At 36.3% G+C, this 25,315-nt stretch overlaps 1 protein-coding gene across 3 annotated transcripts in view; it reads left to right on the top strand.

The window, feature by feature from the left end:
* MSR1 (macrophage scavenger receptor 1) overlaps nucleotides 1-25,315 on the top strand; it is an 82,900-nt gene that overhangs the window by 22,931 nt on the left and 34,654 nt on the right. For all 3 annotated transcript variants that reach the window (XM_047857128.1, XM_047857129.1, XM_047857130.1), the window contains 3 exons: nucleotides 2,903-3,089; nucleotides 12,559-12,639; nucleotides 18,474-18,563. In XM_047857128.1, the coding sequence (XP_047713084.1) occupies nucleotides 2,903-3,089; nucleotides 12,559-12,639; nucleotides 18,474-18,563 (358 nt within the window). The remainder of the gene's footprint in view (nucleotides 1-2,902; nucleotides 3,090-12,558; nucleotides 12,640-18,473; nucleotides 18,564-25,315) is intronic.

Here is a 25,315-nt window from a genome sequence, read left to right on the forward strand (position 1 = left end):
TTCAGGAATAAGTAAGTTAAATGAATGCCCAAATCAGTAAATGTTGTTTGAGAGAAAGGCTTCCAAGCGATACCAGCATGAGGCCTATCAAGGACAGACCAAACATCAATTTGAGGGAAAAAAAGAACACCAGCACAAAATAAGAGAGGTGGGAATTCATCATGTCCATTGTTCATAGAAAGGGCTGTAAGACTGCAAAATTAAATTCCAGTTTCCAGCAGGGCCACTGATGGTAGAGTCTGGAAGGTGTGTGTGGCCGCTGAATAGGTTTCTTAAAAAAAAAATAAAATGCACTTTCCGTCTTCCCCCTAGAAACAATTGCAAGTGAAATCTGGCTAATATGAGCACCATATGCAGTTTTCAGAAAAGGGAATAAAAAAAAACAAAAAAAAACCCTTCAGCTTTGTGTGTGAAGAACGTGGGCAAGGAGTAACTTTTTGGTAGCAAAATCAGCTGCAAGTCCCCTGACCTCTGCTCCGTGGGCATCTTTAACTACCTAACCAGCCTACAGCAGTCTGTAGGCACCCAGATTAAGCTGGGCATGTTTTTATGTTGCTATGCTTTATGAACGTCCTTGTTCACTATTCTACTTTTATACATATTTTTCCAAATTTTATTTCTTTTATTTTACTATCGAAGCACGGTTGACATACGATACTGTACAAGTTTCAGGTGTAGAGCGGAGTGATTTGACAACTCTATACGGTACTCAGTACTCACCATGAGAATGTAGTCACTGTCGGTCCCCATACATCATCACAGTGTTATTGACTATATTCCTGTGCTGTACTTTTCATTATCATGACATACCATATTGCATGGGAAATGCCAAATAGTCAAGGAAGGAGGAGACAGAGGGTAGAGATAACAAAGAATAGGGTTTTGGGTGGGGGAAGGCAGAGTTAGAGCGGTACAATTTGATAAGCTTCTCTGCTTGAGTATAGTGCCACTGAAGAGACAAATCTAGATATCTGTTCATTTATCTCAAAGGCTTTACACCCTGACTGCCTTGACCCCCTCACCTCAACTTGTCAAGTCAAGGCAAGTGTAATTTTCTCTTTGTACTAGGATTACAGAGCAGTGTGTCCCTGGTTGATTTCTATATGCCAGTGGGAAATGAGAATACATCAGCAGTTAAGTAGAGATTTCCTTAGAAAAGTATAGAGCATACCATGAAGACAGGATGCGACCAAATTAGAATGGAGAGACAGAAAATGTAGCCAGAATGGACGAGAAAGTTTGCTGCATCAGAAACAAAGCCCAACACCCAAAGGAAAACCAAGCCAATGTCTTGAAAGGAGAAGTAATAAACAGTGTGAAAAACTTTATGACTATATATTTAACCTCATCATAATTCAAAAACCAAATAAATAGAATGATGTATTATGTATTGACTCTTAACTCTGCAAACCTAAATATGTTGAAGGTACCCAGCATATTTGGGTGCAAAAGTAGATACTGATATATGATGAATAATGTTTAAAAAATAGTGCCATATATTTGGGGACACTGTGGCAGTATTGAACAAAAAGCTTAGCATTTAGTCCCTCTGATCAGGCCTACTTTCAAGCAGCTGTCCTATAGAAGCACTTGTACAAATATGTTAAAAAAAAAAAAAAATATATATATATATATAATTCATTACAACATTGCTTAAAGAAGTAAAAAGAGAGTATGCAGCTCAAAACTTGATCTCTAGGAATCTTGCATTATGAAAAATATATAAATATAATTCCACTAAATTGTTGAACATAATCTAGTCTCGGAATATTTTAATAGGTAAATATCTTTAATATGTTATTGAGTGAAAAGTGAAAGCATATTCTAAAATGTATGATATCGTCTGTTCACAATCTATGCACGTATATATATAAATACACACAATATATATATGCATTTGAAAACAAAATGATATCTGAAATACATAAATAATAAACATTGAAAGTAAGATATTAAAATTCTAGTTGAGATTTTACTGAATTTTTTTTAATATATTTAAAAAAATTTTTTTAATGTGTATTATTTTTGAGAGAGAGAGAGAGAGAGGTCTGTTCACAATCTATGCACGTATATATATAAATACACACAATATATATATGCATTTGAAAACAAAATGATATCTGAAATACATAAATAATAAACATTGAAAGTAAGATATTAAAATTCTAGTTGAGATTTTACTGAATATTTTTTTAATATATTTAAAAAATTTTTTTAATGTGTATTATTTTTGAGAGAGAGAGAGAGAGACCAAGCAGGGAAGGGGCAGAGAGAGAGGGAGGCACAGAATCCAAAGTAGGCTCCAGGCTCCGAGCTGTCAGCACAGAACCCGACGCGGGGCTCGAACTCATAGACTGCGAGATCATGACCTGAGCTGTAGTCGGCCGTCCAACTGACTGAGCCACCCAGGCACCCCGAAATTTTACTGAATATTAAAACCTATCTTGAATGTTCATTATCAATGAGAATTGTAACATTAAACTTTATTATTGCTACAAAACAGTTTAATGTACAAATTCTGTCAAATTCATAGAATATGTAGGTACTCAAAGTACAGTACAAAGAAATTTCACTTCTAATAAAAATCATACAAGTTTTTGTTTCATTTTCAGCATTTTGACATGTATACATTTAGGAATCAAAGCATACCTTGGATATATTCAACTAATTTTGTGGGGACATAGGGTGTAAAAATTCAGCCATTCAGTTAAAAGAGGAAATGCTTCAAAGCCAAAAAATTACTGGCTTAGCACAGTTCTCTAATTTCTACATTCTTATTCCATAATGTTCTATAGTATTCTTGTTTAAAAAAAAAAATACCTGACTTCCAGGGCTTCTTAAACTTACATATTGATAATTATGTATGTAATAAAAATTGTGGGTGCTTGCTTATGTTTCACAGGACATGAGTAGATTAGAGGAGCGTGTGTACAATGCATCAGCAGAAATTATGTCTATGAAAGAAAAACAAGTGAATTTGGAACAGGAAATAAAAGGAGAAGTGAAACTACTGAATAATATCACTAATGATCTCAGACTGAAAGATTGGGAACACTCTCAGACGTTGAAAAATATCACTTTAATTCAAGGTAAAATATTTTCTCATTCCTCCAGAAAATGATATATTAAAATGTACTGATATGTGCAGAGATTTGGTGTTTGAAATCTTATGGTATAAATTAGTTTTTGAACATATGTTTACTACAAATGTCCAGAGAAAGGAAGTTTGAGATCTCATCGAGACATGGTAAGATATCAGCATCTTGGTATTCTTTAAATGAAAATGTTAAAAAAAAAAAAAAAAAGTCTTTAAGGTCTAACGAGTCATTATTCAAAATATCCCATATTAATGAAAATGAATACAAGTTTTCTGTAAGCCACCAAATCCTCTTCCTGTCCACAGAGCAAACCTGTTAATTCTGTTTTTCAAAACTTCCAGATTCCTTTTTACTTCTTACCTGACTGTATTCTTAATTAGAAAGGCTTTTGAACTCCGCAAACTAACAATAAATTTGTCAATTTCTTCTTTCGTTCCTGTTGGTAAACCACAGTAAATTGAATCTTACTGATTTTTAAATTAATATATACATACTATATATTTTTACTCTAAATTTTATTTCTTTTTTAAATATTTTCCCATATTTTTCTTTGTGTTAGGTTTGTGTTCTATAAAGAACACTTTTTTTTATTAAAGATTTTGTTTGGGGGACACCCAGGTACCTCAGTTGGTTAAGCATCTGACTTCAGCTCAGGTCATGATCTTGTGGTTCGTGAGTGTGAGCCCGCCTACACTGGGTTCCCTGCTGTCATCACAGATCCTTGATCTTCCTCTCTCTCTCTGCCCTTCCCCTGTTTGTGCACACACGCGTGTGTGTGTGCACGCACACAAGCATGCTCGTTTTCTCTTCCCCTTTCTCAGATAAATAAACTTTAAAAAAAAAAAAAGAAAGATTTTATTTTTAAGTAATCCCTACACCCAAGTGGGGCTGGGATCGAGAGTTGTGCGCACTACCCACTGAGCCAGCCAGGAGCCCCAAGAACTCTTAAAAATATGCAATCTAACCTTTCTTTTTTTCACTGTATCTATTTCTAACATCTTATTTTGTGCTGCTTTTGTCCAGTTCTATGGTCCCTTTGCTTTCCTTTCTTGTCTGTTTTCAGATTGAGATTTTTCTCAACGAATTTTTCTTTCTGCAAAAGTCACCAAGAAGATTTTGGAGACTTTTTAATCTATTCCTATTTTGTTGCTAGTTGTTCTTGAGTTTTATGTTAAAGTTTAAAGTTGATGTATAGCTTCACCTCAACCCTAAAGATCCAAAGAACTTAAAACACTGTATCTGATGACCCCTTTCCCTGGTTTCCTGCTGTTCTTGAGTATAGTTTATTTCTGTTTTATCCAGTTTAAAAAGAAAGTTAAGAATTTAGTCAGTATATACATAGAATATTTATTAAAATTTGCACATAAGTTGATTAACTTTCCCTTCTTCTAAATGCACTTCGGATATCTCTTCTGGGATCATTTCCCTTCTTCCTAAAGTATATCTTTTGGAGGTTCATTAAGTGAAAGTCCAAATGGTGAGATCTTTGGATTTCATTTTCTCTACTTTGTCCTTGATGTTTAAAATTGTTCTACTACACATACGTATACAACAGCTCTTCCGGTTATTTCTACCAGTATTTGGAAGACATTTCCCTGGCTTTTTGGCTTTCTTTGCTGTGTTAAAAATGATTGCTCTGAATCTGCTCGTCATTCTTCTTGTCTTTATTACCTGCCGCTTCACTAATTGTGTTTCTTATATTGAGAATTGATTCGTATCACATTTGTTTTACTTCTCCTGTTTGTAAATTTAAGTCGATCACAAGTTCAGGAACGTTTTCAGCATCGGTCTCTTCTAATACTGCTTCTTCACAAACTTCTGTACTCTTTGTTCTGTGATTCTACCTCAATTCATGCTAGGTCCTCTTACTTGAGTCTGTTAAACTCTATTTTATGATTTTAACCCTTTTATTCTATTAGTAATTAACCAAAATCCATGAGGTTTTTATTACATAACACTAGGAAAAAATATTTTCAGTCTAATATACAAGTATTTACAGGGGAAAAAATTAAAGCAAGTCCCAGAAGACTATATATAGTATAATTTTTGTTTCTAATGCTCATAATTTAGCAAAAGTAAACCATGTGTATTTATAGCTGCATACATATGTAATGAGAATTGGTAGCTTTTAAAGTGCAGGAAAGTGGGAACCACAAAATTCAAGTTAAAGTTTAGGTCTGAAAAGAAACAAGATGGATGAGATTGGGAAGCACCCAAATAGATACCTGTTTCTTGATTTGTGACGTTGCAGGAGTGTTCTTTTTATTATTGTGCTTTATAGCTGACTTATATAGAACACGTTGCTTCCATTCTTTAATTATTACATTAGAAAAGCTGATAAAGAAAAGTTTGAATGAATCAACATTCCCTCTAACAGTTAGATAACTCCACTTTGGATTTCAAATCAATATCCAAAATTTTATAAATCCAGAACCAAACCCTTGATTCTCGAGCATCCCTCCCCATACACTCTGCCAGTCTGTTGAGTTCCTGGGCTTATGTGTCAGCTGTATCATTATCTAACTAGTTACTCACCCCAAGATCTCAGAAGCTTTCTTTGATGTCTTTCTGTTGCTTCCTACGTGTGATCCATATATGAGTCCTGTTAACTCTTGTTACATGCACTATTTCAAATAAAACCACGTCTCACTATCTCCTCTGTCACTATTATAATTCAAGCAACTATATTTGGCTGAGGCACTGCATCAGCTTCCTACTCATTCTCCCTGATTCTACTTTTAATCCATCCTACATAACGTAGAGCAAAAGAGTGGTATAAGAAATTAGTAGATAGTTTAGCTCTCATGCTGAAACCCTCCAATATTTTTCCTATCGACTTAGAATAAATCTGAAATCCTCCTTGGTTTCACACCCACCTACTTATCTGCCCTCATTTGCCCACTTCCCCTCTGGTATTCTCTCTGTCTGGCTCGGAAATCTAGAAGAATGAAAGTGCTACTAAAAAGTGTAAGTTCCTGAGGAGGAAGTGCTGCTTTCATTTCTTACTGTCCATCATGTACACTCCTGCCTTGTCTCTTGAAACGTTGTTCTCTTAGAACACCACTCCTTCTTGGATCCATTCAAGAACACTATTTTAGGGGTGACTTTTTTCCCTCCTCTCTTCTCATTTTCCTCCCCCCATCTCTTTATGTCATCATTTGCTTTAGCTTCCTCATAGTACTTACCACTGCGTGAAATTGTTTCATCTGTGCATTTGCTTATTTGTTTAGGATACGTCTTCTCTGATAGCTCATGAGTTTCATGAGGTTGAGTTTCACCTTTGTTGTCTATCTGTCTGTCTCCAGTACCTGTTAGAGCGCTTTCTGTGCAGTGGGCGAGCAATTATATATGTGCTGAATAAATAAGCAAAACTGGCACTTTCTTCTCCTTAAGTCACACTTTGTAATAGCAGTGTCTTGGGTAAACTTTTCTTACCACTGCTCTACCAGACTATTGAAATAGTCTCCCAGTCATTTCCTTCCCCAATCTTTCAGACTGTAATTCTATCTGCTTTCTTGGTAAAATGCAGTCTTCCTGAAGAGAAAAAACCCTCGATTATAAGCTTCTCTATCACTTCCTCATTCTATGTTTCTCTCTGCAGCACTCAGGATCTTGTCTAATGTGTATTTAACCACTTTTCAATACCTGATTTCCTCCCTCTTCCCTTTGTGATACCAAATACTTCAATTGATTCAGTTATGATTCTAACATACCAAGTACTTTTTATATCCTGACTCATGCCTTTGCCTTTGCTTGAAATATCTTCTCTTCCCTTTGTATCTGAAAATATCCTATCTTTCATTCAATGCCCATCTAATATCTGAAGCCTTCTCTAGTTCCATCAGAGTAATACTTCCTGACATCTACATCTTGTTTAATATTGAACATTAGGTATTCTTTCATAAGAGAAATCTTCACATGATAGTCATACCTAAAAGTGTCTCACATTGTCTTCTAGTTCACTGTTGCCGCTTCCTGAAAACAATACATCCCTTAAAACCAGGGACTATTTTTTATATTCTCTACCACATATAAGCATAAAACAAATGTTGAATGAATACCCTTGAAATTATAACCCAAGAAAAATGAATTGTACACACTAATGAGTGCTTTATCACTGGCTGGTTGTAGGATTTTCCATCTTTGGGTCCCTCCTCTTAATGTCAACACCTGCTATGTAATCATGAAGATAAAAGAGACAAAGATATTTTAACAGATTTATCAAGTAATTACAGTCATTACAGTCTTAAGGACTAAGTGGAATTTCATCATTGAAATCATGAAGTAGAGTTTGGTAGGGAGTGAGACATAGCATGATTTAAAGAATCAAAGTCATTGAACGTTCAAGGAGAGGAGTTAAGAGAAATAAAATACAATATGGCTCAGTGGTGAGAAGAGAGAATGTGATGTTTATTTGAAATGAGATTTTAGACAAGTGTTCCTTGGAGGATCTAAAATCATACATATATTCATACATGTATATATTCATATCAAGGAAGAAGAATAAACAATTGGTAAAATTTAAACTTGGATATTTGTACAACTAGTTACCGTGATTTTAAAGAACTGGTGTGTTTTTCACCATGAGGTAAAAGAAAAATTCATCCCAGAAAAAAAGTGGGAAAACAGAGCCAAAAGTGAAGTCAATTAAACACGGGATAGTGTAGCCTAGAATGTCAGGAAAGAAGTGGTCTAGTTCTGGTTTTACCCGACTAGCCTTTAAAACCTTGGACAATTTACTCTCTCTGACCTCTCTACGTATGTTTGACTAAGAAACCTCTAAGTCCTCTTCCAGATTAAAGATATCTAAGTCAATGAGCATGAAAACTAAAAGAAAAAAAAAAAAAGAGAGAGAGAGACAGAGGCAGGTTTAAGAACCAAGAGCCAAGAAGATTTGGCAGATTTTTATGATGATCTAAACAGAAGGCAAGATTAAGACTGAAGTAGAAAATATATGATCATAATGAATAGGACATGGAGAAGCATAGCTCTGGAAATTTAGGCAGACATTATTAGTTCTTTGGTATCATCTGAGGATTTTAAATGATTTGATATGCCTGGGTTTGCTTTTCCAGTGAACTGTATAATTTTGATCTCTGGTATTTATGGTTACTGAGTATTCTAAATCAGTTCTTTTTTGTGGCTATCTAGAAATCTTAGTGTTCGTTTAAAAAAAAAATCATAGGGAGGGAGGTAAGGAATGGATTTTGTATGTGTGTTTTATAGAGGGAATTGTCCATGGCAAATTATCGCTGCAGTGTTTATGAATTATCCCTGTAACTCTGGAGTTAGGAGGCATTAAATTTGAAGAAAAATAGTGTGAATTCTTATATGGCTTCTTGAACTAGGGCAAATCAGACATTTTGGGCAATATTAATCTAGTCTTGACATCAGTTAGCAAGGGAGCTGACAGGTAGCATTATGTCCATTTATTGATGCACAGAGGTGGTTATTGATGTGATTATGGAATAGAGTTTTGAGAGACTAATAATTCAGAACAAAGAAGGCAACTGCAAAGAAACTAAGTCTCCTGACTTTAAGTTCTTCGTTCTTTTTTCCATAACATGGCGGAATAGATAGCTATATTTCTTTATAGTTGATGGAGATAGTATTTTTTTTAAGCTGGAACTTAAGGAAATATGAAGGTGAAATAGACACAATCCATTCCGACCAGATAAAAAAAAAAAAAGTCTAGAATAGTCCAGCTGCAGGATGATTAGGATGTGAGCTACAGCAGGGATGGAGAGGAGATACCACTTTTGTAAGGTAGCATGAGAGCATTATATTCACAGTGTTCTTAAAAAGTCTACACACACAGCTAAGAGAAAACTGGTATATGATCTGTATACTTCTATCCCACCAAAATATGTAAAAGACACTAAAAATATTTATTGAGATACTTCCCACATTTCGGTCTAGGCAGTGGAAGAGATATAACAATGTATAAAAATGAAACATAATAAGTGAGGTTAATGTTACATGAAGAATAAAATAACAATAAAAATGTAACATCCCACACACCCAGCTAGAATTCTTTAAGGTGTACTTGGTTTTCTTACTCTGGCATTCAGAAACTTGGTATCAGTATTTTATATAAAAATACAGAGAAGGATCTTTGACTCAGAATTATATAAAATAACATAGAGGTGTTTGTTATGAGTGGATTAATTCTCCAACATTAGAGCTGTATACAGTTACTCTACACAGTTACCTGCAAAATAAGTGTAAGGATTGTGTTTGTGAAAGAGTTCTATTTCCTACTTGCTGAATAAATGGTGAGCACTTTTTTTTTCTTTTAAATGTTTATTCTTGAGACAGAGAGAGACAGAGCATGAGCAGGGGAGGGGCAGAGAGAGAGAGAAAGGGAGACACAGAATACAAAGCAGGCTCCAGCTTCTGTGTTTCAAACTCTTGGACCACAAGATCATGACCTGAGCCAAAGTCATATGCTTAGCGAACTGAGCCACCCAGGCGCCCCAAGTGGTGGACACTCGTAATCACAGAGGCTAAGAGCCTAGATATACTCTATGGGTCCCTTGTTTCTTGTCTCACACATTCCCTTTTCCTGAAATGTCTGTGTCTTGCTCTAGAGCTCTAATTACTAAATCAAAATCTTTCCTTGTACCCTTTTTTTTTTTAAACCACCCTTGAGTACTGTGGATTTGCTTCCTTTAAGTTTGCTCAGCAAAATCTGGGCTGCAGATTGAGTCTTTCCATCCTGCTTGCCTTAACTTTGTCACTGTATAGAGATGACTGAACCACAGCTGTGTTCTTGGTGTTGGACGTATAACCCCTGCTGTGGGGAATGTCTGCCTTCTGCATGGAATGGAAGATGTGTACAGATTGATGTAAAACCGTGACATTTCTTGTGCGACATCAAAATATGTGTGTCCAACATTAAGCCAAAGCTTAGGAGAATTTGTTTACCTGATTATATGGAAAAAAAAAATAGGCAGGCAAACAAAACAAAACAAAACAAAAAGTACAGACACAGGAAATAAATATTCTCTCAAGATGATATAATTATGGGGGTGCCTGGGGAGTTCAGTTGGTTGAGCATCTGATTCGATTTTGGCTCAGGTCATGATCTCGTGGTTTATAGGATCGAGCCCCACATTGGGCTCTGTGCTGACAGCATGGAACCTGCTTGGGATTCTCTCTTTCCCTTCCCTCTGCTCTTGCTCTCTGTCTCTCAAAATAAATAAATTTCTAAATAAAAAAGATGACAGAATTATGAATTATATTTTTTCTAGGCTTTTATATTTCTTATAATAAGTTGCATTGCTTTTGTAACAAAAATGCAATAAAATATTACTGCCCCATGTTGCATATGAAGAGAAAGGGACATTGTGCCATTGAGAAGAACAATGATGTCTTAAAAACCGGGGAAGGAAGGTTCTAAAATCTAAGTTGGACCTTGAAAAATGGAACAGATCAGAAAAAATGGAGAGAAGCAGGGATGGGACTTCAAACAAAACAAAGAAAATGAATAGAATATACTTTTTCATGAGACAGTCTTTATTTATATGGCCCTCTCTTCAAATTCTTCAGGTATTTTATTGCCCACCTGAGTAAAACTTGTCAACAAATGCTCTCTAACCAGTGATGCAAAATATAGTTGTGTATCATCCTTGGGCTATGTATTTGGCTGAACAACAGCGATTGAAAATGCCTCTTTTAGCTTTTTAAATAATGTTTTTAAATGTTTGTTTATTTATTTTGAGAGAGAGAGAGAGAGAGAGAGGGAGAGGGAGAGAGAGAATCCCACGCAAGCTCCACACTCAGTACAGAGCCTGACATGGGGCTCAATCTCAGAACTGTGAGACCATGACCTGAGCCAAAATCAAGAGTTGGATGCTTAACCAACCAAATGAACCACTCAGCCACCCCAAAATGCCTCTTTTAAAGGATCTGTATTTATTATTCTATGGTATATCCAAGATTGTTTCTTCCTTTTGGAGTTGAAAGGAAAATTGTAGAGTGTTCTGCATTAAGTGAAGGGGTTAATACTTGTCCTGTGCGGTCCATGTAGAAGAGGGGATACTAGCAGTGTTACCTTAAATTTCCAAGTGCCATCATTCTAAAGAGGTGATCACTAGGTTTCTGTTTTGCTGGGCATAGAAAATTCAAAGACTACATCAGTATTGATCAAATTCAGTATTCAGGGGTCTTTGGGGAAATTGTGAGGCCAGGCAGTCAAACTTTTCCCTGAGACCTCTCCAACTTATTTTGTAGTGTCTATATCTATTTAGTCATTCTACTTGATACAACTCCAGTTGAACAATACAGGGGTTAGGGGCACTGATCTCCTGTGCACTTGAAAATGAGTGTATAACTTTTGACTCTCCCCAAACTTAACTACTGATAGCCTACCGTTGACCAGAGCCTTACCAATAAAAATCAATTGACACATATTTTGTAACTTACATGTATTTTATACTGTATTCTTACAACAAGGCTAGATAAAAGAAATTTTATTAAGAAAATCATAAGAGAAAATATATTTGCAGTAGTGTAGTGTATTTGTCCAAAAAAAAGTCTGCATGTGAGAGGACCCATAGTTTAAACCCATGTTGTTCAAGGATCAACTGTGCTTTACTTGAACAAGTATTCTTTTACTCATTTTCACCTCCCTACCTTTCCCCATGTCTCTCCCACTTACCCAGAATTCTCTTTCACCTCATTCTATCCATTCTTCAAACTACCTTTCAACTCTTACTCTGTCAATAAAGGCTTTTCAACCATTGCCACTTCTGCTGATTTACATCTCTCTAACAAATGTCTGAGTTTGCCATTTTCAACAATATGGGTTTTGGTTGTCTACTATGTGTGGGTCACATGTGATTGATAGGTCCTTACTTACACATTTTCCAGATAGCAACTAACTGAATATAATGAAATCTGCCTAGTATGTATACAGTACTGATGTGGGTTTATGCTGTCATTGACTCAGTGTCTTTCTCTGCTCCTGGGTTCTAAGAACCTCGAAAAGTGGTAGCCACACATAATTATGTAATACATAATTAGGTTGTCTATTTTAGGGCTATCTCCTCCTTATCAGGATAGAACATTGTACTCCTCTGTAGCAGGGCATGCCTCCATTCTGGAAGGTCAGTCTTATTCGTGTTATTGCACAACAAAGAAAAGACTTTGGATTTACTTACAGAATTGTCTTTTTTTTTTTTTAATGTTTGTTTATTTTTGAGAGAGAGAGACCATAAGTCGGGGAGGGGCAGAGAGAGGGGAGTAGAGGATCTGAAGTGGGCTCTGCACTGACAGCAGTGAGCCCAATGTGGGACTCAGACTCACGGGCCGTGAGATCATGACCTGAGCCAAAGTCCGACGCTTAACCGACTGAGCCACCCAGGCGGCCCTACTTATAGAACTGTCTTGAAACGTGACAGATCCATTTTACCTATGTTTTCAAACCTTGACCAATAATTGTATTTATTTTTTAAAGGTCCTCCTGGACGCCCAGGTGAAAAAGGAGATAGGGGTCCTGCTGGAGAAAGTGGTCCACGAGGCATTCCAGGTGCAATAGGTATGGTAATAGTAACCACTTAATCATACACTATAGGGCCAGGTAATATGTATGTGTGTCGGGGAAAATGGTTATTCGATTTTTCTCCCGTGGAGCGTGTGCATGCCTGCGTGCGTGCGTGCGTGTGTGTGTGTGTGTGTGTGTGTGTATTAAGGGGGATATTAAGTATTTTCCAGCAGCCTGATCACTATAATGTACCATATGTAACTGCTTTAGGTTTTTGAAAAAAGTTAAATGCTTTAGCCAGAGTTACCATATGGGGTTTTCAAGAAGTCTGGGGAGTGCTGTCCATGTCCTTGATCACACATAGTGTATGGCAGACCTAGCTTTAGGTCACATGAAGAGAATACAAAAATCATCTTCACATTGAATATATTTGCATTATATATATAATGTGTGTGTGTGCGTGTATATATATATACACGCACACACACACATATATATACACATATGTATATGTACGTGTGTATATATATGTAAAATGTAATGTATATATGTAAAATACATATTAATGTATATAAATATAAATAATACATATACTATAGATGTATATATATGTGTGTATGTATATATATGTGTGTGTATGTGTATGTGTGTGTATATATATATACACACGTATACATATATACACACACACATATACACATGTACACATATATACGTATATATGTATGTATGTATATATGTATATGTATATATATGTATATATGTGTGTATATGTATGTATATATGTATATATGTATATGTATATATGTGTATGTATATATATGTATGTACGTATATATATGTATGTACGTATATGTATGTATGTATGTATATGTATATGTGTACATATATACACACGTATACATATATATACACACACATATACACATATGTATATATACGTGTGTATATATATGTAAAATGTAATGTATATATGTAAAATATATATTAAATGTATATAAATATAAATAGTACATATACTATAGATGTATATATATGTGTGTGTGTGTGTATGTATGTGTGTGTGTATATATATACGTGTATGTGTATACACACACACACACACACACACACACACACACATCTCAAAGGAATTTGGATTCCTTGTATAGTCCTTAACTGGAATATATCTGCTTAAACTTAAGAAATCTAAATGTAAGTATTGACTAGAATACAAATGACTTCTACCTTGATTGTCAGCTACTCTCTGTATTTTGCTTCAAGCAAAATAGTTGTAAATTATTTTCCTCTGTTGATGTTGTAATCTTGAAAGCAGTATTTTGAGAGAAGATAATAGAAGACAGAAAAGGAGAAAGAGCATGAACTCTCCTTACTCTCAAAAACATAAAGGAGACAAGAACAATAGCATGATTGTCATGTTATTCTTCACTAGAAATCAAATACCCACATGCTCTTTGAAAGTGGGGAGTATACCGCTTGGCTTAATTATATCTAGGATGGGCTGTGCCGCCCAAAACATGTCTAAATACCATGTAATTCATCCTATTATTCTGTCTTTTGGTTGTATAAAATGTTCTTCTTTCTGATCAATATATTGACTAGCCCGGGTTACATCAGAAAACTAGTGTTTAAAAATGAAAAACCTGAATGTGACACCTCTGACCTTGGCATCATTATACTTAAAAGGCCAATGCATAGTTTACATGAAAAAGGCTTTAAAATTGTTTAAAATCTATTTGTGTATCTATTTATTTTATTACATATGTATATACAACATATACATAATTTTTTCTATTAGGCAGGTTGCTGGTATGCCTTTGAAAATATTGCCAGGTAAGATTCTTTATTCAGAAAAATCTTTCTACTTGACTAGCAATCCAGAGATCTTAGCAATGGCGCGTTAATGTCATAGCAGGGGAAGTAACCAGTATTCTATCAGCTGTCAGAGCTGCTATTGTCAAAGGTCTGTCAGCTCCTCCATTACAGACTGCAATTGTCAAAGCTTTATAACTCAACCATGTAAGTTCAGTCTGGGCTACAACTTGCTGTGCAAAACTTCATCTTGGGAGAATCTTTTGCAACTGTTTCTGAACTATGGATGTATGAAATAGAAAAAGGGATTTAAAAGTTTCAGCTTTTGTTAATACCCTGAGCAGATACCATTGCAAAGCTGCTCTGATTCTTTTAGTGAGGGTTTAGTCTGTTGCCATTGGTACTGCTCTTTTACGCAAATAGGCATTATGTAGTTTCTCATGTAAGAGTGTTAGATTTCATTGTTGGGTTATAAGTTGACTCTGGTAGATTATTAAGTTGCCATTTGGTCTGGTGCACTGCAGCAAAAGTATTCAGGTTACCAGGCATCTCTCTTAATGGATTCTTCCTCGCTTGATTGGTACATTCTGTTTTGTTCGCTGCCAGATTACCTAATTGCTCAATATGGGTACTAGAATCAGGAAGTAAAGAGTATATGATGAACAGTCATGATAATTCTACTTCCTGATTACAGCAAGTTCATTGACATCTCATGAATACGTGCAGTTGAGCTTATTAAACTCCGCTTGACCAACTAACTCAAAGTCCTCTAGATTCACAACCATGGTCTCTAAACCTGACAAACTTTAATGATTATTCTAGTGGCCTGAATAACCAATTCATTAATATACTGCAGTAGATACTCAGGTACGGGCTGGGTATTATGTTAAAATGTGCTGTATCTCAAATAACAGAAATTTCAGAGTGGTAGTTCCTTGGAAGCATGCCAGGGAGAATGACCTATGCCTTTTACTCAACAAAATCTTTGCTGAGCACTTTTCCTGTTCCTCGTGTGCTCTACAAGGCCTTGTGGATCCTATACTCAGAGGTTGAGAATTTCTGCCTGCACAAAACTTCCAGTATGATAAGTAATTCTATAAACGATGAATGTCATGGTAGAGGATTCTTGACATCCTCTGAGATCCTTTGGGGGCACTTTCTGGGTTACTCCCCCATGACAATAGTGCTTTAAGGGAAGGACGCTGAATTAGATCCTGAAGTATCCTTTCTGTAGCCATCTACTAGGCTGTTTCTGCCCACTGCGATCAATAACAGGGTAGCCTGACCTGTAGGCATGGGAGCGCTACCTACACGAGATGCCTTGAGAGGGAACCAAAGGGTCCATTGGCTACAAAACATTGATCATTATCCAGTGCTGTTTACTTTTTCTGACATAGCTTGAATTTTCTTCCATAAGAATCATGCTTCTGGAAGAGAAAATGAAGTCCATCTAACTGTGGTTATTGAAGGACAAGAACTGCATTTCATTTATCTTTATATCTACCCATGTCTTTACCCCACCCACCCCTCCTCTTCCAGTCTGTGGCCCAAAAAGCTTTATCCCCCAGCCTGGAACCAGGACAGTGCTCCCCAAAATATGCATTTGAGTAAGGAACATTGCTGGCTGCAGACTCTTGCTATGAGTGTAGAAAGCAGGTTTCTTTGGGAGGTAACTAATTATGCCAATGAATGCAAAAATGTCTGCAAATTATGTACATACCATTAAATAAAATTAAATTAGCAGCCTTGACAAAAAGCTGGTGAAAATAATGATTATATTACAAAGAAGAACATCGGGGCACCTGGGTGGCTCATTCGGTTGAGTGTACTCTTGGTTTCGGCTCAAGTCATGGTCTCATGGTTCGTGAGATCGAGCCCCACATCAGGCTCTGTGCTGACAATTTGGAGCCTGCTCGGGATTCTCTCTCTGTCCCCCCCTTTCTTTCTGCCCCTCCCCCACTCACACACACAGATGCATGCATGTTCTCTCTCTCAAAATAAATAAAAATAAAGAAGTATCATTAAATACACAAGTCACATAACTCTATAGGTCATATAGCGTCTGCCTAAATATCTCCCATAATGGAGGTCTAATGATCAAGTGATTTCTATGAAAGTATCACTTGGCCTTCATTTATGGATTCATTTGTTCACCCACTGAAAATGTGACATAATTCCTAGTTGAAGAGCTGTATTCTGAGTGTCAACGAAATGTATTCAGTAAGCCATTATTGGAGAGGTTTTTCCTGATCCCCTTGCTAGGCATCCTCTATTACATTTCTCTCTTTTTTCTAAAATTATCATCTCCAAAATCACCTTCTTTCTTGATTTGTTAACTTTCTTCCTGTATGTCTCCACAGTGGAAGATCTGTTCAGATAAGAACCTGTGTAACTCCAGGAACATATAGGGACTGACATAATATGTGTGCTCAGTGTATCTTTGTTGAATTAATGGAGAAAATTGTAAAAATGGGAGTTACCCGTGAGCAGCATTCTATAAAGAGTGGGCAGTGGCCTAAGATTAAAAAAAGAGAGAGAGAAAGGATTTAGAGTCGGTGTTTTTATATGTAAATTCGAGTGACCTTTTAATAACTGTAAGTACAGATACTGACTGTCTTCCTTGGGTAATGAAGAAAGGTATAAGTATTAATCAATTAGCCCATCTTGAGAATTGACAGTAATTCTTTTTTAGGCTGTATGCTATGAAATCCAGCTAGTAGATACTATAAGGTAGAGTGTGTTTGTGTGTGAGTTTGTGTATTCAATATATGAAAATAGCAATTTATGTATCATATATTGATATAGTTAGGTATATATAGATTTATACATACTCATTTATATATAATGCATATATACAGTATATCTGTATTTATGTAATGTATATTGAATTATTAAATTGAGATGCCCTGACTTTACTCATATTTCTAAACATAATTTATCATTTTATTGCTTTGGATATCTGCTTAATATACAATGGAAGCAAAGTTTAGGCTGGCATAAATAATATTTCTTAACTATTTAAGAATGTTAAATTTTAACTTTAAACTTTAACTTAAATGTTGAACTTAACATTTTGTAAAGAATATTTAGTTCAATTTTAGGTATCTATATGAATGTACCTCAAGAAAAGATTTTTTTTTTCTTTTTTTACTGAATTAAGTATGGATAAGTCCTGCCTCCTGGAACTTGTAAACTAACAACAATATATTAACAGATTGATATTGGAAAAAGATGTATAATTTTTAAATTTTTCATAGTGTGCTTCCCAAGGAGTTAACTGAAAATTGAATTAATAGAATCTCTGTGAACTGATAATAACATCTAAAATGAGATTTTTACAATAGTTTATTTCAAACTGCTGGACTCCAGGATGAAATAGTTTATTCTACTGGAAAATAACACTTTCATGTGCAGTTTTGATGGTCACTACAGTAATGGTGGGGGGCTATTTTCATTAAATCACATAAAATCCTGGGTTTGTATATTTATACAATATGCACCCATAAATGAATCTTTGTATAGTACACACACACACAAATGTGTATATTATCACATATATATGGTCACATTGTTTGGGATTACAATAGAATGTGTAAAATCAAGTGCATGAAAGAAAGCTTAATATATTCCAGCAGTAGGACCCAATTTTTTAAATATTTTTTTTATACTTCTCATTCCTTGGGTTGTGTTTTTTCAGGAACAAATCTTAAGAATTCCGTTTTCACCTTGTACATTTCAAAGTTACCATTTCAGCTACAGGCAGAATCCTGCCATTTGAGGATTCCTGATTGGATTACATAAGCCTTCTGGTTAAAACTCCAAAAATTTTTTTCTCATATGCTTTTTACTTGTGATAACAATATGTTTTTTATTGAGTATCTACATTGTACTAAATGCACTAATGTTTCTACCAACTGCTTATGTTGTTTATCAATGGCACCCATGAAATGTTATGATCGAATATTATCCCTACCTTTGGAAATTTGCCTATTGTATATTCATTGCTTTTCTTATACTCACAAACCTATATGAAAAATGATTTATTTCCACTGTGTTTTTCTTCGTTAACGACATAGGTCCTCCAGGTCCCAAAGGTGATCGGGGAGCAATTGGCTTTCCTGGAAGCCGAGGATTCCCAGGACCAATGGGGAAGACCGGGAGGACAGGTATGGTGATCATCTAGATGTTCTTTGTAGATAATGTAATATATACATGGAGCAGAGATACTTTCCCATAGTCTTGCATAACAAAAACAATAGCCATCCCAGTATGAACAGCTGATGCACATGTAGTTTGTCTCGTGGTCTGAAACATTTAGAAACTAATTTCTGTCTACCTGAGCAGTTTCTATGTCCCAAAGGAAAAGTCTTAAAAAAAAAAAAAAAAAGACAACAGAGGATTTATAAACTCTACCCAACCGTAAATCACATGAAGAATGGTATCTATCTTAGAAGAAGAGAGTGGAAAGACTCACAAAGAAAAACAAAGTATAAATATACTTTTAACTAAAATGGGCCAAACCCTGGGAAGTTACAGTCAGCAATCCACAGATAGGTCAGAAATCTTAGTCTCTGCAAGATAAACTGGCTGCTATTATTTATTAGTTCTTAATAATCTGCATGATTCAGGCTCTTTAAAATTTACATACGTGATGACATTATTTCTACTCCTTATAACAGTAGCCTAAGCTTGAATTGTGAGCTTTACAAGGAAATTTTAGAAGGAGAGAGGCTTATTGTTTCCTAATCTCAAAGAAAATTATGACAAAGGGTCATAATCACCTTATCATTGAGGTGTTTTTTTTTTTTTTTTAATACATTTTCTTTTTTGGAGTAGTTTTAGGTTTATAGGAAAACTGCACAGAAAATACAGAGAGTTCCCATAAACCCACATCCAGTTTCCCTATTATTAATGCCTCGCGTCAGTGTGGTGCATTTATTAGAATTGATGAACCAATACTGATACATTATTATTAATTTAAGACCACAGTTTATATTAGAGTTCGCTCTTAGTGTTATACATTCTGTGGGTTTTGACAAATATATAAAGACATGTGTCCACCACTGGAGTGTCATACAGAGCAGTTTCACTGCCTTAAAGATCCCCTGGGGTCCTCCTACTCCTCACCACCCCACTCCCTCCCAGCCCTGGCTACCACTAATCTGTTTGCACTCTCCATGGTTTTGCCTTTTCCAGAAGGTCATAACAGTTGAAATCATACTGTATGTAATCGTTTCAGATTGGCTTATTCCATTTAGCAATACGCATTTAAGCTTCTCCATGTCTTTTTGTGCCCTGAGAGCTCATTTATTTTTAATGCTCAGTATATCCTGATGTATGGATGTATCACAATTCGTTTGTGCATTCACTTATTTGAAGGACATCGTGGTACTTCCAAGTTTAGGCAGTCATGAATAAGACTGCTGACATGAGTTTGCCTAGAAGTTCGATTGCTGCATCGGATGGTAAACCTGTGTTTAATTCTGTAAGAAACCGCCAGACTGTCTTCCAAAGTGTCTGTACCGTTTCGCACTCCCACCGCAATGAATGAGAGTTCCTGTTGTTCCACGTCCACACTGGCCTTTGGTGTTGTCAGCGTTTGGATTTTAGCAGTTTTAATAAGTGTGCTGAGGTGTTGTTTTTTGTTAATTTTTATTTATGTAGTTTTGAGAAAGGGAGGGAGGAAGAGAGGGAGGGAGAGAGAGAGATGGATCGATCCAGATCCATCACGAGTGAAGGAGGGGCAGAGAGAAAGGGAAGATCCATCATGAGTGGACGAGGGGCAGAGGGAAACGGAAAGAGAGAACCCTGAGCACACTCCATGCTCAGCATGGAGCCCTGTGCCCATCGATCTCACAACCACCAGATTATGATCTGAGCTGATATCAAGAGTCAGACATTTAACTGAGATGCTCAGGCGCCCCAAGGTGTTTTTGATGGTGTCAGTAGCAATTAAGCTTGGAGAAAAATCAGCTAGCCACCAATAAGCAGCCTTCAATCAGACCCAATTACCTGAACTGAATGGTATATTTATATACCAACCATCTCTAAAACTGTCTAGCTTTAATCAGGCCTTTTTGGCAAAATGGGAAGAAGTGTTCGTTTGTTAATTTGTTTGAAATTATCTACATCCTTCAGGAATTGCTGAATTTACTAAATGAGCAACTTGTGTGCGATAGATAAATATATTTAAAAACCCTGAATTTGACAAAATTGCAAAGCTACTTATAGTTTCCGGGATAATTTAAAATAGTTCCATGAAATGTGAAAACATATTTTATCTGTATTCTAACTTTAAAGCTAAAATGGCATGCTAATCTACTATCTCATTTATTATCCCTGGCAAAATCATGGTAATAGTTTGTTTGGGACTCTTTCTGGTACAGACTATTTGTAACTTTCTATTTACATTAAATCATAAAGGGTAACTTCATAAATGAGTATCAATATGAGCTCTGAGTAAATCAGAGCTATTAATTTGTCTTTCTGGAAAGTCTACACAAAAAAGGGGAAACATGGGAAAAAAATATGAATGTTAAGAAGGCCCTATTCTTTTTCACACCTATCTGTTATGTATAATCTTCCTATATGGTCAGGGATGATGTTAGAAATAAACCACAGAAGAGGCCTGTAATTGTAACGTAACTTAGCTGATTTAATGAAAACTAAGCTTCCTCATTTACTGAGTGCCTGTATTTCCTTCTGCACCATGCTTGGAGCTGGGAGTACAAAACTAGCCGGCTCCCCACCCTTGAGTTTTCTCCCAGAAATTTCCTCGCAATGGCTACTCTTCTAAAACTTAGTCAACAAGATCATTCTGTAATGTGTATGTGCACGATCTAATCTTACGTGGTTCATTTGAGAAGAATGAATGTTTGTCACAGTGGTTTGTATTTGAATTTCACATTGGCACCTAGTTACTCCGTGTCTGTTATTTATTTTAGCCTCTTGGGAAATACAGGGAAAGCATAGTATGGTAGGTACTTGACAGAAATAGCATAGTGTATCCTTAAAAAAAAAAAAAAGAGCACCTCCCCACACATTTAAACCTCTCTGTGCCTCAGTTTCCTCATCTAAAAACAAGGCTATTAAGAAGACCCATATTTTAGAATTTCTGTAAAAATAAAATGAATTAATAAATGTTTTAAAGTACTTCAAACAGTTTCTATCAGAAAGTAAGCTATATATACAAGCTATATAAACATGTTAGTTATTAGCTGCTGCCTATACAAGCTCTAGTGTGTTTCTTTTTCCCCACTATCAAGCTCCTACAGTTCAACAAATGCCCTCTAATCAAAGTACTTGAGAGAGCATTCACTGATTCATTCACCCAGTCAACATAATTTTATGAGGGTTCGCTGTGTGCTGCAGATAAAACATAGCATATCCCCTAAGGAGCAGGAATAAAAAAATGCAGAAGCAATTAGCTATAATGCAATGTGGTAGGTAATAAACATTCGTGAATTAGGACCAAACACTATGGAAGCAGAAAATAGAGAGTGATTAATTCTGTAGAGCAAGACAGGGTATTACAGAGGAAGCAGTGTTAGTGCTGGCCTAAAAGATGTATAATAGGTTTTATACCTGAAACTACTAGAATATTGTATGTGAAATATACTTAGGTTAAAAAAAAAAAATGCATACAATGTCTTTAGGTCGGAGGTTCTCAAGCTTTACCAGACATTAGAATTGCCTATAAGTCCTGTTAAAATGGCTTACTAGGCTCTACCCCAGAGTTTTTGTTTTTGTTTTTGTTTTAAGTTTATTTTGAGAGAGGAAGAGAATGCATGTGGGAGCAGGGGAGGGGCAGAGAGAGAGAGGGAGAGAGAGAATCCCAAGCAGGCTCCACACTGTCAGCACAGAGCCCGACAAGGGGCTCAATCTCTCCAACTGTGAAATCATGACCTGAGCCAAAATCAAGACTCAGATGCTTAACCAGTTGAGGCCACCCAGGCGTCCCTACCCCCCAGAGCTTCTAAATCAACAGTTTGGGGGCTGGGGGCTGGGGGCTGGGCTCCCTTGAAAATTTTTAGTCCTCACAAGTTTCCAGGTGATAGTGATGATGTTGTTTCGGGAACACACTTTGAGAACCATATATTCAGGTAAAGAAAAGGAGTGGAGAAAGAGAAACTCTGCAAAAATAAAAGCAAGGGCAGAGGTAAGAATTCCTTTGACAAAAGATATCCTTAGGATATCACTGCCTTATTTAAGACTCAAATTCAGTAGAAATGTGAACGTCATGCCTGGTACTACTTTAGTTATACTGTAGATTAAAACAATGAATAATAGAGTCTCACCTCCAAAATAATCCAAAGAAGGTAGTAAAACTAGAAATAAAATCCAGTAATTGTCATATTCTAACCAGTGACATGGCCTGGACTATCTGAATAATATTTAAAGCACTGACAGATTTAAAAGCAAAAAGCTTAAGAAGGAGCACCCTGTTGGGGCGCCTGAGTGGCGCATTAGGTTAAGAGTCTCGCTCTTGATTTCGGCTCATGTCATGATCTCACAGTTTGTGAGATTGAGCCATGCATTGGGCTCTGCACTGACAGCAAGGAAGCTTCTTGGGATTCTCTCTCTCCCTCTTGCTCTGCCCTCCCCTGCTCGCTTTCTCTCAGTCTCTCTCTCTGTGTGTCTCTCAAAATAAATAAACTTTAAAAAAAAAAAAAAAGAGCACCCTATTTATTTTCTCTTCTGCTCTCCTTTTCTTCCCCTCCCCTTGTGTCCTTCCTTCTGCATGTAATAATTACTTGCTGTATATACACTGCAATGCTAGATCCTGGGAAATGAGGGGTAAATAAGACACGGTCCTTAATAGTCCTTAAGAGAAAGGAAAGACTTTATGTTGTCTTGATATCTAACAGATCTGTAGAGTAGAGCAGTTATAATCTGACATATGTATTTCAAAAAGCTTTGAAGATTTAACTGAAATGCAACCTTACCCATCTTCAAAATCTCTGAATGTAACCTCGCCGAATGAACTAGGTTTTAGAGCCTGTAAGTAAGGTGCCTCCCTTCGGCTGGAGTCACAGAGCCCATTCAAAGTCCGACTGTAAGGGTGAGTTATGGTCTTTCTTCAGAGTATCTGAAACTCTCGACTGTAAATGATCCATGTGTTTATTTGACAGATAATTACTGAACATTTTCTCTGTGACATTCATGGAAATAGTCACAAATCAGTGAATGTATGGGTTTGGAGTTCAGAGGAGAGGCTAGAGGTAGACACACTTGTAGCTATGATTATATAAAAGTTTTTTGGAATCTTTGGTTTTAATACTCTTTCGTGGGCAGATGGTGAGAGGAGAAGGGGCCGAGGATGAAGCCTTAACCAGCGAGGTACAGGATCCGTAGTAAAAGCCAAGCCGTAGATTGAGCAGAAGCAGCCAGGGTGACTAAGAAAAGCTGGGGGATGTGGTGAGAAAAAGCCAAAGGCAAGAGCGAGTTTCACAAGGTGGTCCAGTAAGATGGGCTCTAGAGAAGTCCCTTTGCTGTTGTTGCTGTTGTTGTAAGGATGTCACCTTTATTGAGAGCAGTTTCCATGGGGTGAGTGGAAACCAGATCGGAGGATGCTCAGAGGTGTGGAGGATCCAGGATCAGCTGGAACGTGGAGGTAGAGTCAGTTCTTGAACAGTCTTGACTCTCAGAGAACAGATCAGGTTTTTCTGTGTTGTGGTTTTCATTTGATTTGTTTTGTTTTTCTTTGAAAGAGATTTGAATACCACTTAGATGCAGATGGCAGGATAAAATAAGGGAGGGGCTGAGGAGACCCAGGAAGGAGGGGGGAGGTTAATGAGAAGGTCAAAGGTGAAGCCTTCAGGAAACAGGAAGCAGTCTTCGGCTTAGGGCGGAGGATGGTCTCATCTAAAATTGAAATACCTGAAGACCTGGGCTCATAGGGCATGTGTGGCAAAATAACTAACCTAGTGTTCCAGCCCGTAGCCGGGGCACTAAAAATACTTGAAATCATAATGTGATTGAAAATACCCCCTCCTCTACATAAAGTTAGAATGTCAATATATTACATACTATTTATTTCTTGGTTTTTAATGGCTTTCAGAAATATAAGCTCCTTATTTTTGATTGAAGAGTGCCACTTATGAAAGGAGATTAACTCCAGGTTTTGACAATTCTTGGGCTCCGTTTTAGCCAAAGATATCCTTGTAAAGGAGGGAAGCACTCCTGTTCTCTAGCAAGGATGTTTCTGATGTGTTTACCTGTGAGAAAAAAATCTCCAAGTAACTTCGTCTGTGAGGAGATCTTTGAGTCATGCTAGAGTAACTTAAAACATTTGTGCTTACTTATAAGAAGGAAAAAAAAAAGTTTTGTTTCATTTTATCATTTTTAAAAAGTGGTATGAAATAAAAAAGCAAAATAAAAAAAACCTGATTTTTTATTTATCATAAGATCCTAGAGCTAACAGGATTTAAGTGGGTCGTTCCCTCAGCGCTCTGGCTTGAGCATTTCTATTTTTAAACTATCCAAAACAAATTGTAATATAAAAAGACTCCCAAGAAGAGTGTACAGCTCTTTCTTTTTTCTAAATAAAGCAAAAATGATCAAATTAAGCTTGTTTATTACATTACCTTCTCTGAAAAGAATTAGAACTGACCATTACACCTTTTTAAGTACCCCTGTCCCAATTTTTGTTTAATATCTTAGACTTTTCCTCTTGGGGAAATGGAGATACAATATCTCATAAAGTATATCATCGAAAAAATTGGAAAGGAGTTGAGTACTTTGATAAATTAATGATTTTTGAAAGTTTCACATTACCTGAAATGACTGAATCACAATTAAAAAGTGAATATAATTATGTACAGTGTAATCATGTATGGAAAATGGTTAGAGACAATCTCTTCATACTCTAAAAAGGAATGGTTGGCATTCATGAAATCTTCACAATGAAATTTTAATT

The sequence above is a fragment of the Prionailurus viverrinus genome, chromosome B1 (assembly GCF_022837055.1).
Source record: "Prionailurus viverrinus isolate Anna chromosome B1, UM_Priviv_1.0, whole genome shotgun sequence".
In the NCBI taxonomy this organism is placed as follows: domain Eukaryota; kingdom Metazoa; phylum Chordata; class Mammalia; order Carnivora; family Felidae; genus Prionailurus; species Prionailurus viverrinus.